The 21,694-nt window shown below is 36.4% G+C and overlaps 1 protein-coding gene across 1 annotated transcript in view; it reads right to left on the bottom strand.

Annotated features, from left to right (window-relative positions):
- Nucleotides 1-232: 232 nt before the first annotated feature.
- The window catches only part of LOC126979933 (uncharacterized), a 29,449-nt gene continuing 7,987 nt past the window's right edge, over nucleotides 233-21,694 (bottom strand). The window contains exons 2-3 of the mRNA XM_050829528.1: nucleotides 15,523-15,714; nucleotides 233-629 (exon numbers count right to left, since the gene is read on the bottom strand). Coding sequence (XP_050685485.1) covers nucleotides 15,529-15,714 — 186 coding nt within the window. The 3' untranslated portion in view covers nucleotides 233-629; nucleotides 15,523-15,528. The remainder of the gene's footprint in view (nucleotides 630-15,522; nucleotides 15,715-21,694) is intronic.

Genomic DNA, 21,694 nt, shown 5'->3' with positions numbered 1-21,694 from the left:
CTTAGACAACAGATAAAAACAGGCCAGAAATATTACTTTTGTGGGCGTGACAAGCTACGTCTTACAATCGCAATATTTATGACATTTTGTGTTAATGGGCGTGAACAGCTCAGAATAGAGGTTACTTCTAAGCTCTATTTTTTTCGACGTGTTCACAGCTGTCATAGTCTATCTAGACGTATAAATGATCTAAGATTTCATTTGTTGTTCAGTACAATCTCAGAACATCAACAGAAAAAAAAATTCGTGTAGTATTATAAATGTAAGTTCAAAATTGTTTCATTCACATCCACCTTTCCTTCTACAAGAAAGTAATGGTATCTTTGGAATCGGCAGCTTGTCCAATGTATATTAATATTCTGCCGATGCCAAATACACACACATCTTATAGTAACACTTTCTTATATAATAAAACAATATTAATTATCTAATGGTATGCAACCCTATAGTATTGTTGTGAAGTGGCCGAGTTTAGTGTTTAAAGACTTAGCCACATGGGATGCATTATATAAAAGAGATATCAACTTAAAATAATAAAAACAAAATGGTATCAAATCCAGTGTCATTGCGTGGGTTACGTCGGGCACGTCCGACGCACACAGTTCACTCAATTCAAGTACTGCCGCTATCTGAAACAAAACAAATCGCTATCAATACTTGTGATCCTAGGGCTGTCAACATCATCTGGAAGAAGAGTATGTCTGATTTCGCTCATTTAGCCGTCGCTTCAGTAAATTCTTCGTCCTGATTAGTACTATGTCTGATTTCGGAAAGGGCGAAAAAAGAATATCAGTTATTTAGATTTTTGGATACGTTTTTCCACCTACAGCTTGTTGTTAGTTGGTAATTTTTTCGTCACTGGTTATGGCTGCGAAACAGAAAACCGAGTTTTATGGCTTTGTGTACAATCCAGATATTAAATTCAGGAAATATATATAATGCTAGTATATAATACCACAGTGTCTGAAGAGGAAGGTTTTTACCAGTGTGTGTTGCCAGTGATGACATACGGAACGCAAACATGGTCGCTAACTATGGGCCTTATCAAGAAGCTCATGGTCGCTCAGAGGGCAATGGGCTATGCTGGAAGTTTCCCTGTGAGATCGAATCAGAAATGAGCAGATCCGTAGGAGAACCAAAGTTACCGACATAGCCCAGATGGTTGCAAAACCTAAGTGGCAGTGGGCAGTCACATAGCTCCACGATGGCCGTTGGGGCAGTAATGTCCTCGAATGGTGGCCATGTACCGGAAGACGTAGTGTTGATAAGCCCCCCACAAGATGGACCGACGATCTGATCAAGATCGCCGGAAAAGTTTGGATGAGGACAGCGCAAGACCGATCGTCATGGCGATCTTTGGGAGAGACCTTTGTACAGCAGTGGACGTCTTCCTTCTGAAATGATGAATGATGTATCTGCTAAAAACGTCAGTTTATATAATAATAGTATTTTAGCGATCTCTATTAGAGTTGTAGATAATGATAAGAGTATATTTTAAATTTTGAGGTACGGGTGGTAACCCTACGTGATCCTGACCTACCCGTGGGTAACGTAAAATTGATAATTAACTTAATAGATATCAAAGTAATGTTTTGTCAAAGTTATTTGAAGTTAATCAAGGCCATAGACTCGAAGGTTAATGGTTGGGAGGATTATTTATCGTGACTTTTTTTGCTGTGGTACTAAAGTGTGGTTTTAAATTGAAGGGCGTGTTGGTAGTGAAATAATCGCTACTGAGGGTTACGTCTTTAGACTAAACACATAATCGGATTTGGTACGGCCGAACCATCGGATGCCGATCATATTCGATGGTGTGTCGCATTGTCCATTGAATTTCTTATTATTATTACCATCCCGACTACATAGGCTGCACTAAAAGTATCGGGAATGGAATATTTCCACTATTCCTGTCATATTAAAATCTTTTTAATTGAAAACTCCTTAGTTTTTTATAAAAAAAATTATAAAATTTATATCTAATACGATTTATTTATTTAAAAAAAGATTCTCAGTCTTGTCACAAGGCCTTGTCAAACTTGTTTAGTCGTTGAGAAAATGGAATTGACTCAAAAAAATTCTAGAGCGATGATTTATTATGACTTTCGAAGTGGTTTAACACAAAAACAGTGTGTTGACCGGATGACTTCTGCATTTGGTGATGAAGCCCCATTCAAAACCACAATTTATCGCTGGTTTGCTGAATTTCAACGTGGACGTGTCAAGCTCAGTCATGATCCCCGCCAAGGTCGTCCAAAAACTGCAGTCACCAAAGAAAACGTTGATGCTGTGCGTAAGCTGATTGAGGAAGATCGACATGTGACATACCACGAAATTCAGGCAACTTTAGACATTGGCATGAGTCAAATACAAATAATCTTGCATGAACAATTAGGTGTAAAAAAGATGTTTTCCCAATGGATACCGCATTTGCTCTGTGAAGAGCAAAAAGCAGCGCGGGTTAAAACTTAGTATCCCTTAGCACGAATTTGAATGTAAAAAATAATGTAGTTGATAGAGCTTTAGTCCACGATTACAATGATACCACTCTTATTACAAGGTAATGCACCGTTTTCAAGAAAATAACGAAAAAAATTCTAACCTAAAACAGATAAATCACGTAAATAAACACTACTGACATCGCGGCGGGAGGCTAAAAACTGTCATGAAATGATTTTGGTTTCTTCGTAAAATATTTGGACATGCAAAAGGTTTAAGCCCATACAGCCATAAATTGTATGAAAAACAGTGAAATGAAACGTAAAAAATAGTGTAGGCCACGTTTGTCTCCAAAACCGGCCATGTTGCGACTATTCCTCTTGAGGGACAGAGAACGGTTAATGCAGAATGGTCGTTTCTGAACTCCGTAAAGAGAACTGCAACCGTCGCATCATCCTCCATCACGATAATGCGAGTTCTCACACCGCGCACAGAACAAAAGAGTTTTTAGAGCAAGAAAACATAGAATTATTAGACCATCCGCCGTACAGCCCCGACCTAAGTCCTAATGATTTCTATACTTTCCCTAAAATATAGAATAAATTGCGTGGTCAGAGATTTTCATCACCTGAAGAAGCTGTGGACTCCTACAAAACGGCCATTTTGGAGACCCCAACTTCCGAATGGAATGCATTGCTTGCATGAATTGCTTCAATAATTGGTTCCATCGTATGGAAAAATGTGTCAAATTTCGCGGAGAATACTTCGAAAAGCAATAAATACATTTTTAAATAGTTATGTTGTGTCACTTCCTTGATTCCCGAAATTTTCAGTGCCGCCCTCGAATACCTAGTTCGACACCGGACCAATTGGTACGAGGCGCCCACCGCACCGTCGGATGGTCAAGCCGTACTAAATCCGACCATGTGTTTAGGCTATTAGGTGGGTCACATATAACGATTTGGGCGAAAAAACGGTAGCGTGGACTGAAAGAGAAGGGAGATTTTTGTGTTGTTCGTTGAATTTCCTATCACGTTGCCCCTCAGAGTTTCAAATATTCAAACCAATCAAATCAAATCAATACTTGAGATACGTCAGCTCACTACAAAAGATATAATAAGATTCATTCAAGAAAATAATCAATCTTAGCAGTAATCTATAGTTAAAAGTAGCTATCACAATACATCACAGAAAAGCTTTAAATAATTGGCTAACTTGTCTTGCTTATGATGAAGTGGAAAATCTTCTGATCAGACTGACATGACAAACACACGCATTGTATAGATGGACCCAATTAAAGGTCCAATTCAAACCCACGCACACACACGCACACACACACACACACACACACACAATTAATTGTAAATTGTAAAATTTGGTTTTTAATCATTTCTGTTTATTTCTATATTGTTTACTAAATAAAATGTAACTGCTAAGGAGGTTGCGAGATATTTATTCCCAATACAAGTGTCCTAGGCATGTAAATTTGTTAAAAAACATTCGGACTTATACTCAACACTACCAAATAACAAGTGAAATAATAGAAATTTAAACAAATTAAAAATTCCCCAAACAAGTATGTCATTAGTGTCATCGAGCCCTCACCACATGGCAATTAAAATTTATAATCACATCCCAAACGAAATTAAAAATAAAGAGAAGCCTTCTCTATTTAAAAGACATCTTAAAAATTTTTAAGTTTCAAAATGCTTCTACGATTTACCCGAATTTTTTAATTACAAGTGTGAGAATTAGTTACAATATAGTATAAGAATGTAAAAAATGTATAAGACTTATTTATTTTATGTATAACGTTGCTGTGCCCTTGCAGGGCGTCACATATTGTCTACCCATTAATGTACCAACCATCCTACTGTAAAATGTGACTTGCAATAAAATATTTTGATTTGATTTGATTTGAAGACAACTTACTGGAAAGTCTCAACTACTAAAAAATGTATATGTAATGTTTGAAATAAACGCATTTTTTTTTATTTTGTTTTATTGGTTTCATTGGTATTCATGAAAAATAATATAAATTCCCTGTATTCATCACTAAGAGCTATTTATTTGCAATATTTGATGACAAGCGCCCCGACAATCAACTTAGCTAGGTACATGTATCATTCATATTTTATTTCTCATTATTCAATATAATAAACTTTTTAATGTTATACAACAGCTCAGGTAACTCAATGTATTCCAATTATCGGCTTGATATTAAAACGTGTATTTGTACATTTTTTAAACGAATATTTTCTTAATGCGTTTATAAAACTTAATTTTTAGTTATTATACCATAACATTTTTAATCACGGCTAACTATATTCACGTTACAAGTTTAAATTAGTTTTCATCTTTGCCGGCCATCTTGAAGTTGTTGCAAACAAGCACATCAAGGAAATACGAGCAGATTATTGGAATATTAAGAGAAAATGTTTGGATTAATACAGGCAAGTAAGTTATAAAACAGGAGGTCACGTTTTAAGCAAAATTTCACCCGTAATATGTTGATGTACAGCATTTTAATGAATGCGCGATTTGCGAAACTTTTTGCCTAACACAGCCACTTTTGAGTTCCTTATATTCATCAAATGTTAGGGATTTCTCCCAGGGTGCAGGTTATAGACGCATGGTGAAGTCGAGGACCCAAATATACCTGAGTAGGGGAAAAGAACTTCCCCCGAGCAAAACGCTAAGCTTCAGCGTATTACAGGGTCTAAGGAACAGTGGCAACAGCATCCTGAAAATGATTGCTGCCAGATGGGACTGCTCTATAAAGCGTTAGATCTTAATCCAACGCTTTATAGGGCAGTACTGCCACTGGGCTTATAAAAGATATGTACTAATTATTATCATTTCAACCACAGTCCCCCTGAAAACGTGATCTAGAAAGGTGTCGAAACGTCGGATAAACCAAAATATTAATAAAAGTGTAACTTGTACGCAAAATCTAATGTAAAAACACAGTAAGGTACTATAATAACACACGTTTTAGTCCTTTAAAAAGTGTTTTATTTAAATAAGTACATCTAACACTACTAATTAAAAGAAAATTTGTTACTAAAATACCTATAGTAACAAACGGGTCACCTGATGGTATGTAATAACCGCGGCCCATTCTCTCTTGTAACACTAGAGGAATCAGAAGAACGCGGTTACCGACCTTATAAAGCGTCTCATAAACGCAAATGATATGAATTCAAAAACCGAAATCAAATTGGTACGTGGCGGGCGTGGTAACCAATTGCGCCATATTGAAGTGAAAACTTCTTTAGCATTGTTGTGATTTGAAATTCGATGAACCGAAAAAGGGGGATAGGAAAAAGAGACACATAATAAATTCATAAGATTTAACGTGGGAGAAAATGAGATAGGAAATACAGTGTTTTGTTACTAGGCAATCATAGTTGAAGAAAAGATTGTCTTACGTATGAGGCGAGTATATACCTTAATATTATATTCTGACGGATTGCTACATAGACACCAGGAGAACATAAATATGGTAGCGGTGATAGTAATGTCTTTCATAGCGGTTGAAACCATATGTCATCCTAGCAACATGTACTAGGACTTCATATGCAGTTTAGAGGTTCATGCGCAATTCAGGATTCATTTCTGACATGTGTACTTCGTAGGCAAGCATTTTTTTATTTCAATATTCTTGTCTGAAGTGCATTGTCATAATTAGAGACCGGATTATATGCTACAAAAACTGCTCAAAATATGCATGCAAATATGCAAGTAAATTAGCTAAAATATGCACGAAAATCCATAAAAAGAGCCAAAATATGCATACAAATTAATCAGGAAAAAATAAAATCGTATTTTTAAATATTTTTGTTTTATTTTATAAAGGCTTGTACTGACAATCGTATATGTGAAAAAAACTATTATAAGATATACCTACTTAGGTAACAATGTAAGTTAAGATTCACCTTTAAAAATATGTGCTACTAAGAACTGTTCTAAATGTTCTGTAGACAAAATTGTGTCTACGATCGCTTAGTAAATTTTTCGTAAGCGGAAAAGGAGCGTTCTACGTCTACTGAGGTTACTGGGTGGAATTTAAATTTGGGTGCAATGTTTGGGCTTACTAAAAAAAGCATCCAACGATGAGCGAGATCGAGCGTAAATATGCATAATTATTATTTTTTTCTTAAATATGCAACTAACGCTGAAAAGGTCCTAAATATGCAGAAGCATATGTAATATGCATTAGCATATAATCCGGTCTCTAGTCATAATTGAAGTACTTTAGGCCCAGCCCACAAGCCCATAAGTATATACAGGTAGTTCACATGCTACGAATGAAACGTGAACTGAAATAATAGATTCAAATAGTAAGTACGTATTTATAACAAGCGTGCATAATGAATGTTGGCAATATAATCGGTTCATTGAACTCTGCATACACACTGCACAAATACATATTGTAGCACTTTGAAATCTATCACCGCCCAACTATTTATAACATCGGCATTGTTCGCGCGAACGTTTAAGCGAACAATCGAAATGTTTACTTTAACGGTAGATTGTTTGTTTGGTCTAAGTCTTTTGTAAGTTTCATTTTTATTCCAGTGGGAACCACATGGTGTATGTCTCCACCGTTATGCATTATTGGGCTAATGAGACTCTATATCTTATGCAAGTTGTTATTTTTAAAGCGATATCTCTCACTTCTAGGATTATTATACAAATAAAATTTGTAACCAAAATTGATGAACGATTCGGGACTCAAATAAACTTTAAATAACAAATTGTTTAGAGTCAATTTCCTTAGATAATTTATACGTCTAGATAGAATCTCTTGCTGTTAGATAACTGATAAAGACAGGCCAGGAATAATACTTTAGTGTGCGTGACAAGCTACGTCTAACACTCGCGATTTGTATGACATTTTGTGTTAGTGTGCGTGAATTGCTCGAAATAGAGGTTAGTTCTAAACTCAAATTTTTTCGACTTTTTCACAGCTGTCACAGTCTATCTAGACGTATAAGTGATCTAAGTCAATTTCCTAATTAATAAGCAAATATTAGGGTTGAGCAGGTTAAACTGTAACTGTAATCCTGTAGATGGAGCCACAACCTGAGAGTTGAAGAAGACATACCAAGATTTACGAACGACGCGCGTCGAACGGTTGACTCAGTTGGTAAGAGCGCTCGGACGGAACCAGAGAGGTCGCGGTTGGGGTTTTTTTTTTTTAATGGAATAGGAGGACAAACGAGCGTACGGGTCACCTGGTGTTAAGTGATCACCGCCGCCCACACTCTCCTGCAACACCAGAGGAATCACAAGAGCGTTGTCGGCCTTTAAGGAAGGTGTACGCTCTTTTCTTGAAGGTACCCATGTCGTATCGTCCCGGAAACACCGCACAAGGAAGCTCATTCCACAGCTTCGTGGTACGAGGAAGAAAGCTCCTTGAAAACCGCACTGTGGAGGACCGCCACACATCCAGATGGTGGGGATGATATAAAGTTAAACGTTAAAACGTTCTTCATCACAACTTTAGTTAAAGTCCGGTTCGAGTTCCGCATCGTTCATAAATTCTGGTTACAATTTTAATTTGTATAGTTGGATGTAGTTAAGTATAAAGGACTCAAACCACGCTTTGGTCAAAATAGAGTTAAGTATGCCATCGTATTCCTGAAGGTCGAATCTGTCATGTAGTGAAAACCCTATTTTTATATGTACACGGAAACTGTTTTTTTTTTTGGATTTTTATATAGGATATTTATATATATGGAAGATTATAACGTTAAAACCTTTAACTTTATATCATCCCCACCATCTTCATCACAACTTTAGTTAAAGTCCGGTTCGAGTTCCGCATCGTTCATAAATTCTGGTTACAATTTTAATTTGTATAGTTGGACGTAGTTAAGTATAAAGGACTCAAACCACGCTTTGGTCAAAATAGAGTTAAGTATGCCATCGTATTCCTGAAGGTCGAATCTTTCATGTAGTGAAAACCCTATTTTTAAATGTACACGGAAACTGTTTTTTTTTTTGGATTTTTATATAGGATATTTATATATATGGAAGATTATTCAGAGTTGAAACTTCATATGCCTATAAATCAGAACTCTGCGTTTGTGTGGTCCTTTCCACTTGAGTCCTTTCTACTTAACTACGTCCAATTAATATCCTATGTCTTAACGTGACGAGCGTAATTGCAATGCCAGTAAGACTCTTGGAATGCATTAATTACATTGCAATGGACAGTGTCTATCATTTACTATCAGGCACACTGCTCGTATCGATACTTTTTTTTATGAAAAAAGCCACGCTAGGCAATAGCGTATTTCACGACATTTTCCCGAATTACTTGCGCTCGTTCTTCTCATGTATGAGGCACATCTTTGCGTATTGGTGGTACAATCAAGTGATACAATAAATGTAAAATTTATTACTGTTTTTGAAATCAATTTCTGATCTTAATTTATGTGATTTAAAACATAGTACAAGTTAGTTGAGTGGTTTGAGTCTGTAATAAAAAAAAAGCTAATAGCGTTAACGATGCATAAAATTAAAATTCTGTACAAATTATTCTGGTACTTTTTTTTCTCTTAAAGTACATAGCCGAGCGTAACAGTTCAAGGTCATTCAATTCACAAAATAAACTGTTCATATAAGAAAATCCCTTTGCCTAAATTTCTAGCGTCTTATCAATTATAGTTCTTTAGAATCTATAGACTAAGACATAGAAAACCCATAATAAATCAATACGAAATGCATAAATATACAAATCCCCTAAAATGTTACCTCGAATTCAATCATCCGAAACACCGAAACAAAACGTCGGATAATCGCGCGATACACAACAGAATACCTTTCATTGAATAAAGCTCTCATTAAACTCGCGATGTAATCGTAAATTGGTAATTAGCTGACGCGACACCAATGGATCGGGCCACAGAGCAGAAACGTACACAGTTCAACATAAAAAATAAAAAATAATTTTGATCTAGTCAATGCTGTTAACATTCATGAAATTATAAAAAAAAATAAAAAAGTAACGAGATAAGTTAACATATGACAAATTCAATTTGCGACTCCATTATCATTATCCTTAAGCGAACAGTTTTTGTACACAAATTAAGTTTATGAACAATGCGGGACTCGAACCTCGCGTTCCGTGCGAGTGCTCTTCCAATAAGGCAACCGTTCGAGGGACGAACCGTTCATAAATCTTGTATATATCTTGTAAATCTAAATAATTTGTTATATTTTAAAGTGATAACCCTCACTTCTGGGATTAATTACGCAAATTAAATTTATTAACAAAATTTACAAACGATGCGGGAATCCAACCCGCGTTCTTTGCGAGTGCTCTCCCACTGAGGCAACCGTTCGAGTGACGTACCGTTGATAAATCTTGTATATGTCAATTTAATTTGGGTAATTAATCCCAGAACTGAGGGTTATCGCTTTAAAATAAAATAAGTTGTTCAGTTTTTGTACTCATATTATATATATATATATATATATTATATATATATATATATATATTATATATATATATATACAAACATATATATATATATATTACAAACGATGCGGGAATCCAACCCGCGTTCTTTGCGAGTGCTCTCCCACTGAGGCAACCGTTCGAGTGACGTACCGTTGATAAATCTTGTATATGTCAATTTAATTTGGGTAATTAATCCCAGAACTGAGGGTCATCGCTTTAAAATAAAATAAGTTGTTCAGTTTTTGTACTCATATTATATATATATATATATATATATATATATATACCGTTCCTCTGATGGTAAGAGATACGGCCTGCAGTGTCGCTTAAGATTTATGAAAAACCAAACACCACTCTTCACTTTGAGACGTGGGATCTGAAGTCTTATTAACCCAGAAATTTCACAAGCATTTCTTGCACACTACTGCTTGACTGCAGAAGAAGGCTCTAACCTAAAACACCTAACCGGTATTATGGTCAAAGCAGCCTCCCTCTTTATTTATTTTTATAATATTAGCAACCTTCTTTGTCTGGCCTTTTCCCATTTTATTTGGGGTCGGCCCTCCGCATCATGTGTCTCCAGGTGGCTCGGTCCTGGGTCGTCTCTTTGTTTATGTGGGCTTCTTTCAGGTTCTTATTTACTATAGATATCCATGTGATTCGGGGTATTCCTTGTCCTCGAGGTTTAGTTACTATATCTAACACTTTTCTGCTCATGTGGTTGCATGGTCGTTATTTTTAGCAACCATGTCTTAATATTTGTAATGTCTTGATATTTTTATATTTAAGTAGGTATTGTTGCATCTAATTCCTTAAAAGAAATACATAACTTACTCAACATTCACTACAACATTAGGTTGTGTTCAAAACTCACATATTAATTTGGAAATAATTTCTTGACTCTCTACTGTTATTCTGGTGTTGTAAGGGAAATTTCAAATAGGTTTTTCATAATACTGCATGTATTTTTCAGCTATTACCGACAATATCGCTCAGGCACGAGGAACTTCTGGACGGTCTCAAAGAACATAATTCTGTCACCAAGTCCAGCTCTTATCAACTCCAGGTCTTCGTTAACCAATAGCTTTGCAATATCTTCGGTATTAACTGGCCCAACATAATTTCCAGCGATCATTTTTGAGAAAGCTGTCATGCGTCAATCATTCAAATTATTACTAGGCTTCACATTGGGAAGGGATTCCAACCATATATCTACCGGAACAAGACTAGGCATATACCAGGCTCCCCGAAGATAACGGCACCTGCGACGAACTGTCATTGACGAAGCGAAGACCATTGGAAAGATGTGGAGGGAAATTAAAAGAGATGCTAAGGATTGATCAGGATTGAGATGCAATGTGGATGCCTATGGGGGATACAGGAACTCACGTCAAGTAAATCAAGTCACTGATAAAATAATAATGCCTAATAGTAGTGAATTACAAGGAACCCTGGAGGATCCATCAACAATACATTAGAATTTTGTTGTAATTTGAATAACTGACGGAATTTTTAAACTGTGGCACTGTTAGTCGGGCGGCTCTACATGACCCTTTCCTGGGCAGTCTCTGTTATTATATTATTCACGTATTTTAAGCGGGGGCTCTGGTGATAATAACACTTGGTCCCGAATTAACTTTGATAGTCTGGTTGTAAAACATTCATAAGTTAATGTAGTGTGTGTAAAAGACACATCATCATCATAATCACCATCATTTCAGCCGGAAGACGTCCACTGCTGGTCAAAGCCTCCCCTAAAGATCTCCATAACGATGGGTTCTGCGCGAGGGCGCTTACCTCTAGATTAGGGAAACCAACGTATTTCGGCGATCTTGACCAGATCGTCGGTCCATCTAGTGGGAGGCCTACCAACTCTACGTCTTTCGGGACGCGGTCGCCATTCGAGGACTTTACTGCCCCTATCTATCCGTCGAGCTATGTGCCTTGCCCACTGCCACTTCAGTTTTGCAACCATCTATACCTACCATACCTATCTTAATTTTAATTATCTTCAACTGAATAAATATTATCAAATCAAATAGCATTAATTCATTTAGAACATTAATGGCACTTATGACGGTCAAAAGTTAAACATTTTCCCATTTAGCATTACTTTGGCAAAGTAGAGAAGAAGTGGCAAGATGTTGTTGCCAGTCTTTTAAAGTATCTATTACAATTTCAGAATTTCACAAAATATTTAAACAAGATGGGATACTCGGACGTTTGAACTTACTTAGTTAAAAAAGTAAATAAATCATACCAAACCTCAAATGTTTAGACTTCAACAAGTGCAACAATCTATACTAATAATTGTAAATAAATAATGGCAGAAATTATGTAAATATTGTAAAAAAAATATATTAAATTAATTTTTAAGAAATATATTCAGTTAAATTTTTATATCAAAACGATATAACATCAGTTTGCGATGACAAGTCACCACAAGCAGCGCTCGTTCACAAGCATGACCCATAGAGCAGCCTTCGCATTCTGTAATTATTCTACAATTTACGTTAACTGTAATAATAGTTTTTAAAAGATATTTTCCATCAGCGAGTAACAAGCTATTGAGCTGGTAGCAGCTGTTTTCTAACTAATGAGTTGGAGCTATGGTTTGTATGTATCGGAGTTTGGTTCAGAGCCAGTTCCTAATTTACAGTTAATTGTCGCCGAAATTAGACAGAGCTCGCTCTCTAAATGGTTGCTTGTGGTCGGTCTGCCGTTCTAAACATACTGCTATCATAATAGTGTATATAATCGTGGAACTAGACTTGAGCGGTGTTTTTTCCTTGGACTCAAAAGTGAACACCCTTGTATTTATAACTCTATAATACTTTAAGTAGTTTAGTCATCATTTCAGCCAGAAGACGTTCACAGCTGGACAAAGGTCTCCACGATATAAAATATATTTTTATAATTGCTAAAAAAACTACTCTTAAAATATAAATAATGTAAATTTTAATGGTTGGGTTAAAACTGCTTTGTATCTTCAATCGGTTATGGAGTGTTCGGTACAATCCGCGAGAGCGTTTTAACGAAGTTGTGAGTAAATATCAATAAAATTTGAACTTTGCTCTGGAAAATGACTCGGCAATGAATGAAAGTGGAAAAAACTGTTCTAATCTGAACAAAACTTAAAATAAATAAAAAATAAAAAACCATAGAATAGTGGATAAAGCTAGAATTAAACCGAAAAAAAGATCTCTTCAAAGTCAAGTAAACTTTATTCAATTAGGTTTTAACTTAGTGCTTTTGAATCGTCAGTATAAATATTCCCTTTACCATACGTTCGGAAAAAGTAGAGCTCGTGAAAAGAACATACAAGAAACTGAATTTATTGAAAATAGTATATTGCAATTGTAGAGCCATTATACATATCAGGGTTAGTTTGAAAGGTACTGCATCCAATTAATCGCATTAATATGATATTAAATATTTCATTAAAAGTAATAAATAATAAACTGAATAATAATATTAATTATAGTTTATTGGATGCATCAACCTTTAGGGCTTGAACTCATTGTTTGTGTAAGGATGCTTCGCGAGCAAGTCGGTCGTGACTACTGTCATAATTAGTAATCGCGTTTGTTGGATGCGAAAACTGATGATAGAATGATTTATTAACTATAACAGCACCTAGTTCCACAAGCAGCACCCGTTCACGAGTTGACGCATGCACCAGCCATCATTCCCTTGGCACACATTTGAGAGAAGGAGACGACTCAGCACACGACGTCGCCGAGAACATTGCCATTTCAGTGAACATGACGAATCCGAATGGGTACACACCCTTACTATACCTTTGTACTTAGGAATAGTAACCGTTCCGATTTTTTTTTCATAGTTTGTTCACTTGCCTGATGGGAAGTCATCATCACGGCCCTTGTGCCCTTACAAAACCAAAGAAAGTATAAGATAAGACCAATGTTAATTTTGGAGTATGTGAGTTGTAGGTCTGTTTGTGCCCACTACACCTGGACAAAGGGCCAACATAGCTCGTTGAGGTTTTGAGAATAGGGTTATCGTACTCACACTGTTTTTTTCTTTTATGGAATAGGAGACCAAACGAGCGTACGGGTCACCTGTTGTTAAGTGATCACCGCCGCCTACAATCTCTTGCAACACCAGAGGAATCACAGGAGCGTTGCCGGCCTTTAAGGAAGGTGCTTTTTTTGGAGGTACCCATGTCGTATCGTCCCGGAAATACCGCACAAGGAAGTTCATTCCACAGCTTTGTAATACGTGGAAGAAAGCTCCTTGAAAACCGCACTGTGGAGGACCGCCACTCATCCAGATGGTTTTATCCACTCACACTGTTTTTAATAAAGATCCAGTTTAGGTGTGAGAAGTAATTTCACGGCTCGTTATTCATTACTTACGTGTTATAAAGTTATCAAGGACTTTGAATCACTTCCGATAATAATTAATCCAACGACCTTGCTATCAACAATTCGTACAAAGTAACCTAGAAATATATCTAATAATAATTTAGCTTTAATTCTAAACACAACACTGTTTCGACGAATTCCTTTTAAATAAATATTCGCGCTACATTTTATGCTCATCAAATTGACCATTTTGATAGATTGGACATGAGTTATAAATACTACGTTTTACCAAGTAATTAAGTATTGAGGCAATGAATTATTAGCCCAGTTAATTATTGGGCTAATATTAAATGGCAAAATGGCTGGAGTTTTCAAAGTGGAGGTGCTAATGAAGCTTCTTCTACACCAGTCGATACAGTCGATTCCCTGAACGATGCTTCTTCATCGATAGTACATCGGTCTAAGAAAGCTCGTCACCCCCTAAAAGGAAGACAACGTGATCATGAAAGCGAGAACTTTGGCCAGCCTTAACCTTGGCGGCAGCTGGAAGTTCCTTTACTGTAGCGCTCACTTCGATTTGATATGGGCGTTGGACATCTAATAAATTCGTGTAACGGGTTAATACTAGAAACGTTGTTGGGAATCCTCAAGTTCACCATAGGCAATTTTTTAACATTTCATTACCGGAAGACGCAGTGTTGGTAGACCCCCCACAAGATGGACCGACGATCTGGTCAAGATCGCCGGAATACGTTGGATGAGGGCGGCGGAGGACCGATTGTTACGGAAATCTTTGGGGGAGGCCTATGTCCGGCAGTGGACGTCTTCCAGCTGATGATAAAAACCTCATTTATCCTCATTTTACATGATAAAACACACCTAACAGGTAATCACAGGCTACTCGTCGACTACAGCGCTATTATTTAGGGTTTTTCAATAATCCTGAGTGGCACTAAGTTGTAATGGGCAAGCGTATCAATTACCATCAGCTGAACGTCCTGCTCGTCTCATCCCTTATTTTCATAAAATAAATAATAATAATATAGCGGGGCGCCGTGGGCGACTAATCCTGCTATCCAAGCTACTCAAGGTAGTTTATCAAACCTCTGATATCACCCATGACCTCGAAGAGAGTCCTCGGTGACCTCAGGTATGGGGTCCGATATCTGACCACATTCCTTCATTACAGAACGATGTGTGCGGTTGTCTCTTCTGCCTCCATGCAGGATCAAAGTGGGACTGTCGGTTACCCCTATGTTAAACAGATACTTGTTAAAAACTCACCTAATATCACACGACGTAGTTGCGCTCTGGATGGCGGCCGCCGAGGGCGAAGGGCCAGCTCTTGACCCTGGGAGCAGCGGTGAGGTTCCCCCGGAGCAGAGCTACCACATCGTCCAGGTATTGCACGGCCTGGGTCTGGGCGGTGAGGGCCCTTGCTGCCGCCGCGCACCGGATAGCACGCGCTGACTCCGCCTGGAGTACACAGAATCGTCATTTACTCTTGTGTCTATTTGACGTTTTTATAGAATACTAGCTTACCCGACAGACGTTGTTCTGTTGATAATAGAAAAATGATGTGGTGTCGTGGGACACCAGGTAGGAACGAAGTTCCTTCGGCTAATGTAGAATCGACACAAATTGCAAAAAAAATCGTGCTCAATTAGGTATTATACACTACTCGCTTGTGTATGCGACTGTCGCGCCTGCGCACGTCTCATTTAACGGTTTTATTCCACGCACTTATTTCCACGGATTTTTCTTATGGTTTTACTATCACATTTTTTTTCAGTTCGGTCGCGCAGCAAAATCCCTATGCCCTCCAAGCCTGCCGTAAGGAACTTCGTTCCAATAAAAAAATACTGTTTTATAGGAATTCGCCAATAATATTTTAAAACATCATGAAGCATTTCGTAAAAAATGCTCCCTGTTGTCATAATGAAATTGTTTCACAGTGGAACTGTCAAACCGTGCGTCACTAAATTATCTCATAGAAAATATGTCCATACAAAACAAATATTGAAAATATAAATAATTATGGGTCCTAAATCGAAATAAAAAGTATCTTATCTCTCAAGTTAGGCTAAACTGCACTCCACGAAGTAATTAATCGCAGACAAACAACGTGTCACGTAATTTATATATACATTAAGATATAGAATTATAGAACTCTAAAGGATTTGTCTCAAAGAACCAAACATTGCGAAACAAGTGCAACAACTTATTTCTGCCATGTGAATATAAACAATGAGATGTTTATAACCGATAATATACTGCTCGCATATACGCATATATATACATTTATTTATTTCCTGTGTGTGTAGATTTATACATCTTTAAATTACATTCAAACAATACAATCAGAGGGCAATGGAGAGGGCTATGCTTGGAGTTTCCCTGCGAGATCGAATCAGAAATGAGCAGATCCGTAGGAGATCCAAAGTCACTGAGATAGCCCAAATGATTGCGGAACTGAAGTGGCAGTGGGCGTTGCACATAGTTCGACGGACAGATGGCCGGAGGGGCAGTAAAGTCCTTGAATGTGACCACGTACCGGAAGATACATACATACAGACGTACGGACACCATCGCGGGAATAGTCAGGGAAGCTTCCTAGGACCTTAAAACGTCGAGACATGATGAAACCTCTATTTTCGAAAAACGGGGTAAAACCAATAACTTTCCGATTTATAAAATTTTCGGGAATTAAGCGGCCAGTTAAAAACAACGCAGAGATACTTAATTGTTACGTAATCTTAAGGTTGTACCAATGTCATTTCATGGATACAGAAATTATTATTCATTTAATAAAACGTTATTTTTTGCAGAATGGTACTATGTCATAATATTTTGCAACTACGGTCCAATGAATACATTGTTGGAATTGTTAGAAATTGCAAGGATTCCAGTTTTAAAATATGCAATGTATTTAAAGTGCATATCAATTTTGAATAGGTAGGGTTTCGCAAGATTGTACAGGTTTCAATCAGTATTGTAGGTTTTTGGGTCACACACACACGTATATGGACGACAGGCGGTGGTGTGGAGTCGTAAAAAATTAGCGTAACCACTTACGTCCGCACGAGGGGCTTCGCTTAAGCAGGAAACACAGATCTAAACACAAACAGACTGAGCGTTGCTTGAAAATCACTTGAAGATTTTAATGTTTTTTTAGTTTAGAGTTTTTTGCGCCGCTTCTTCTCTCTCAGAGCGCCATTTGTTTCAAAAGCGGTAGAAGTATCTAGTATAGTAGAAATGACATCAAAAAGAATTCTAAAGGAATCAATTTTGAGAAAATAAATGCCTTTTTATGCCTTTTATTATTAATGTGTATGCATTGGTTTATCTAAGTATTCTGTAAATAATGAAGCGTTATTTTATAACTACGAAATTAATAAAATTGGGACTAAAATAAAAAAAAATTGTAGCCGAACAGATTTCCTTTACGAAGGTGTATCCTTTTTTACTAAGCTTAAAAGAAAATAATGACTTGCAATCAAATCTGCAAAAAAAATATTTTACTATCAACTTTTGTAAATTAATTTACCTTTACCATTAAATTTAAATTTACATTAATTAAAAAACCATACGACTTATTATGTTAATCATTAAAGGATAATTGTTTTCTTGATGGAAGGTGATCAATCCGCCCCCATCATGTGGTTGTAGTAGTTTGGGGAGATGCGCAGACTTGGGCCAAAACTTGTTATGATTACTTGAATACCTTTTAATTTGTGATTTTTGGATGGGTTGCCTTGTTTGGTTGGTTGGGAAGACATGCCAGAAAGCCTATATATACTCATTTAACAACAAATCAACCCAGACGTGGTTATATATTCGATATTCTCCGCGAGAAACACACAAGTATACCAACTGATCAGCAGAGTCTTCAGATGTTAAAAGCAGGCAATCGTTTGCCAAGAATCGTTTAGTTTAATACTATTTTGTAATTAGTGACAAAAAACACAGCAAACATATTATCGAGTATCAATGCTTCAACTCTCTGAATTTTTTTTAAAAAAAAACGATAAATGATTAGGTATTATATGCCTTAAAGTAATAAACCATTGACATTGAAATTAACAGTTCGCAAATTTTTATTTGTGCTCTATCTAAACATTAATAAGTCAGTGTGGAGAAGTGAAAACAAGTCACATTAATAAGCCATGGCATTCGCTAGACCGTTCTCGTGGTTTTCCTTGAATTTATAATATAACTTTATAAAGTGCCGGTGGTGTAAAAAGTAGAACCTTCGACTTTCACCACGTAGCCTTCGGTTCGATCCTCGCCTGCTACGTACAAATTCAATCGGTTGTCAAATTTATGTATGTACATTAATTCGATACTTTATATGAGCGACCACAGAACATAATTTTTCTTGTCTTATTATATGCTTGTTTGTCTCTTCAATGAAAAAAAAAAACGATTTTGTTTAAAATCAAAAAATAATAAATTATTTAGAATAGAAGAATACATGCATTCTTTTATTTTACAGGTACATATTTATAAATTCTTATTTTTAAGTTGTTTTTTTTAGTGTTATTTTAGGAAATTATTATGTAGCGTTCGGATCTGTTGTCAATAAGAATAATATTATTAAAAGTTTAAAAAAAACAAACAAAAAGATACGCAAAAAGGCACAAAATTATCTTTGGTATTCGAAAATATTCTAATATTAGAGGTAATGGTTGAAATTTAAAATTAACATCATTTCCTGCCTTATGGACGGTAGTTAAAAATTGTATCAATTAACAAAAATCTATTTCGGCAATATAAAAATAGAATATGGTCATCGTTAAAAATACGAAGCTTGAACGAAATCTGCTTAAAGTGGGTCTAAGTCGCGCCCAAACGAGTTGGTTACAAACAAATATACATAAGGTGAAGCTAATAAAAACGTGTAAAAATGTATGAACAATTGGTTATAATAAAAGTCCTCAGTCAAAATCTGGCATGAGTCTCATGTCAGATTTTGGCGAGACAACACGTCCTGAGGATGCCTCGTGTAGAGGCGAAAGACGTGTCGAAATGGTTAAAGACAAATATTGGCGGAATTAACACTAAAGAAAACTGAAATCATTTATACATACAATTTAATACAAGTGAAAATCTTATTATAAGATGAAATAAAAACGAAATGAATATTCCATTTTAGGTAAAAAATACCAATTACAAAGGTCTTGTTATATACATTAAAAATCCCTACTAATTTTATAAATGTGAATGTATGTTTGTTATGCTTTTACGCCGAAGCTACTGAACCGATTTTGATGAAATTCGGTACAGTGGTATACTGGAGTTTGGGAAAGGACATAGGCTACATTTCACCCCGGATAAATCCATGGTTCCCGCGGGATTTGTGAAAAACTGAAGAACTGAAACTATACCCATAGTAGGCTTAATTTGCCATAGCAATCTTCGTCGAAATAAGATTCATGTTGGGAACGGGAATGAAAACTGGAATAGGACATGAGATAATGTTGAATTCCAAACTTGCTTATTATTTTTAAAAACCCTTTATTTACGCGGACGAAGTTGCGGGCATCAGCAAGTATAATTATAAAAGAATCGTAGTTTAATCAATCTGGGCTCATTAACATTGCGTTATCATCACAAGAGGTAAATGGCATGCCGATAGCCTATTGATTTATCGTTTAGGTCGAGAGATGCCGACACTAATAATCAACATGTATATTTTTTATGTCAATAATCACGGAGTTTTTAAAGAGAAAATATCTTTAGGCATTTGGTAATTATTTTGTGGGTGATTATGTAATGCTGGTTCGGGTAAAGTCGACTTGAGTGCACTTAGGGCTTCTTTTATGAAAATGAGGGACGAGACGAGCAGGACGTTTAGTTGATGGTAATTTATACGCGCTACTAATTACAATGCTGTGCTGCTCAGGATTCTTGAAAAACCCAAAAATTAGTAGCGGCACTACAATTGCGCTCGTCACCTTGAGACATAATATGTTAATTCTCATTTGGCAGTAATTTCATTAGCTACGGCGCCCTTCAGACCGATACACAGTAATGTTTACACATTACTGCTTCACGGCAGACATAGGCATATTACCATTACAAAAATACAATAATGGTCGCAAATTCCTGCTTGACGGTGGAAAATTATGCTGCTGGGGTCAACCAAAAACCTCCCACTGCTTGCAAACAAAAAAATATTGCCCTGTTCTTCCCGGGGCAAAAAAAGAATAGGGAAGACCCAGGCCCAAGGGTGTCGTAAGAAGCGATTTAGGGAATCTGCCACTGGGAGAATTCTTTTCACAGGATGCCGGCTAGATTATGGACACAACCGTTTTCTGCTATGAAGCTGTAATGTGTAAACATGACTGCGTTTCAGTTTGAAGGACGCCGTAGCTAGTGAAATTATTGGGCAAATGAGACTTGAGTCTCAAGGTGACGAGCGCAATTGTAGTGCCACTCGGAATTTTTGAGTTTATCGAGAATAGTGAGTGACACTGCATTGTAATTGCAGGGCGTATTAATTACCATCAGCTAACCGTCCTGCTCGTCTCGTTTCTTATTCTTATAAAAAAAGGTATATGGTAATGTTAACTCAAATAACCTACTACAATGAAAGAATGTCGCCATTGAGGAAGTACTTTAAAATTAAAACGTTAACTTATAACAAGTTTATATTATTCAAAATAACGAGATCGATTCTTAGAAAAAACAAATCACACAATTTCAAGGCCACCGTAACTGGTTTAATAATATGTATGAGACGAGAAGCTCTGCTAGAGATTGGACCAGCCATGGTTTTTGCGGTGGTTGTTAAAGATTAATTACTTTTTATCGATGGATCTGGAAGATATTTTTTTAATAGTTGATTAACTTACAAGTTGTGGATTGTATCTATAAAAACGTTTAAATTGCCTGTTACATCAAAATAGACCAATCATTAGACATAATAATATATTTGGCGACTTCGTTATAAGATTTAATGTGTTTGTGTTCTTACTTCAAAGAAGTATACAGTTGAAAAAAAGTCCTAATGTGTTAATATTTCGTCTAGGCTGAAGTATAGATTAGATTGGCGAAGTCTTATTGATGAAAAGAATCGAAATATTCGTCACCTTTTTTTATAAAAGATATTGGGCAATCAATGACACATTCGGGTCTCATGAAGGTTTCGATCACCGCGGCCCATGCGGGTGCCCACCATTCCCCCCTTTTGTAACACTAGAGGAATCTCGGACCTTATAAACAGTTTAATAAAGAAACATGTGAATTCAAAAACCATTCTAGATCCAAGAGCTCCAACGCTAATATTTGCCTACCTTCTAGAAGAATACCAACATCGATTGTTTTTTTAATAGATAGCGATAAAGTTTCTAATGTCATTCGACGTATGTGGTCATTAATCCTAATCCATTTCATGTAATTAGTATACCAAAATCCGTTAACAGATTAGTTGTTATACTCAGTGGACCTTGTC

This window comes from Leptidea sinapis, chromosome 4, assembly GCF_905404315.1.
Source record: "Leptidea sinapis chromosome 4, ilLepSina1.1, whole genome shotgun sequence".
Lineage (NCBI taxonomy): Eukaryota > Metazoa > Arthropoda > Insecta > Lepidoptera > Pieridae > Leptidea > Leptidea sinapis.
Note: the sequence above shows the minus strand (reverse complement) of the source record. Positions and strands in the feature narration are given on the sequence as shown.